Raw genomic sequence first — 952 nt, 5'->3', positions numbered from 1 at the left:
TTGATCGACTTGTTTTGCAAAACTAAAAAGTGGTTGCTTATACTGGCAGCCTCTGAATATGGCCACATTTATACGGATTGACACATCGAGGTGGTCGAAGTATGTTCAAAAGTGGCGTAAGCTGGTAGGCGGCATGTGAAACTCTGAGTAATGCAGCATGTACACAGATTACGAGGGTGTCACTATTTAGTAAATGTGCGCACGGTGGACTAGTAACAGGTCTTTCAACGATGTAATGTATCCTAGTGGATAAATGGCAATCGCAAATTGGCCGTGCACTCAATAAATAAGTACCGTTGTAGACGTCTGTGAACTGTCCGGGTGGGCCAGTCTGTATGAAGTCGGCACAGATCTTCACCTTCTCATCATTTGGAAGGTCGTACGACATACTTCCACAATTGTATTGTTTCTGTTCACAGAACACACAGTCTACACTCTACAGTATATTCGTATAGAGGCTCCTATTTATTATTTTTTTACTATTATTGTGTATAACTATGTGCTTTTCCTGATGCGAGTGATTGTGCGAAATTGGATTCACCTTATTTCTCTAGAATCGGGTCAGGTAACGCAGGGTTATGAATGCCAATTCATATATTGTGAAATAGAGGATTTCAAGACATTTATTATATATGTAGCCCCTGTTGGGTTGTGATTTGCGAGGCATAGGTTCCTGAATTCTATATTGTAAATTGTAAATAAGGCTGAATTATAAAGTCAAATACTAAATAATTTACGAATCGGATAGAAGTTAAAGGCGTGCAGAATCTACACATCATTAGCACCTCTCTAATTTTAAAATACGGAATCGTCCCAAAATGGGTTTTGATACAGCCCCACTTTGGCAAACTGGGGCTGTCCCATACTCGAATTAAAAGGGCTCCCTGGCCCCACCCACGATTCAGGTGTTGAAATCCGAATTGCAAAAATGTTTCTTTCTAAAAAAACAAAT

General features: G+C 39.8%; 1 protein-coding gene across 1 annotated transcript in view; it reads right to left on the bottom strand.

Annotated features, from left to right (window-relative positions):
• SARC_12038 (hypothetical protein) overlaps positions 1–430 on the bottom strand; it is a 3,726-nt gene extending 3,296 nt beyond the window's left edge. Inside the window, exon 1 of the mRNA XM_014293862.1 lies at positions 295–430. Coding sequence (XP_014149337.1) covers positions 295–388 — 94 coding nt within the window. The 5' untranslated portion in view covers positions 389–430. The remainder of the gene's footprint in view (positions 1–294) is intronic.
• Positions 431–952: the final 522 nt, after the last annotated feature.

The sequence above is a fragment of the Sphaeroforma arctica genome, assembly GCF_001186125.1.
Source record: "Sphaeroforma arctica JP610 unplaced genomic scaffold supercont1.2027, whole genome shotgun sequence".
Taxonomy (NCBI): Eukaryota; class Ichthyosporea; order Ichthyophonida; genus Sphaeroforma; species Sphaeroforma arctica.
This window is presented reverse-complemented; position numbering and strand designations above follow the sequence as displayed.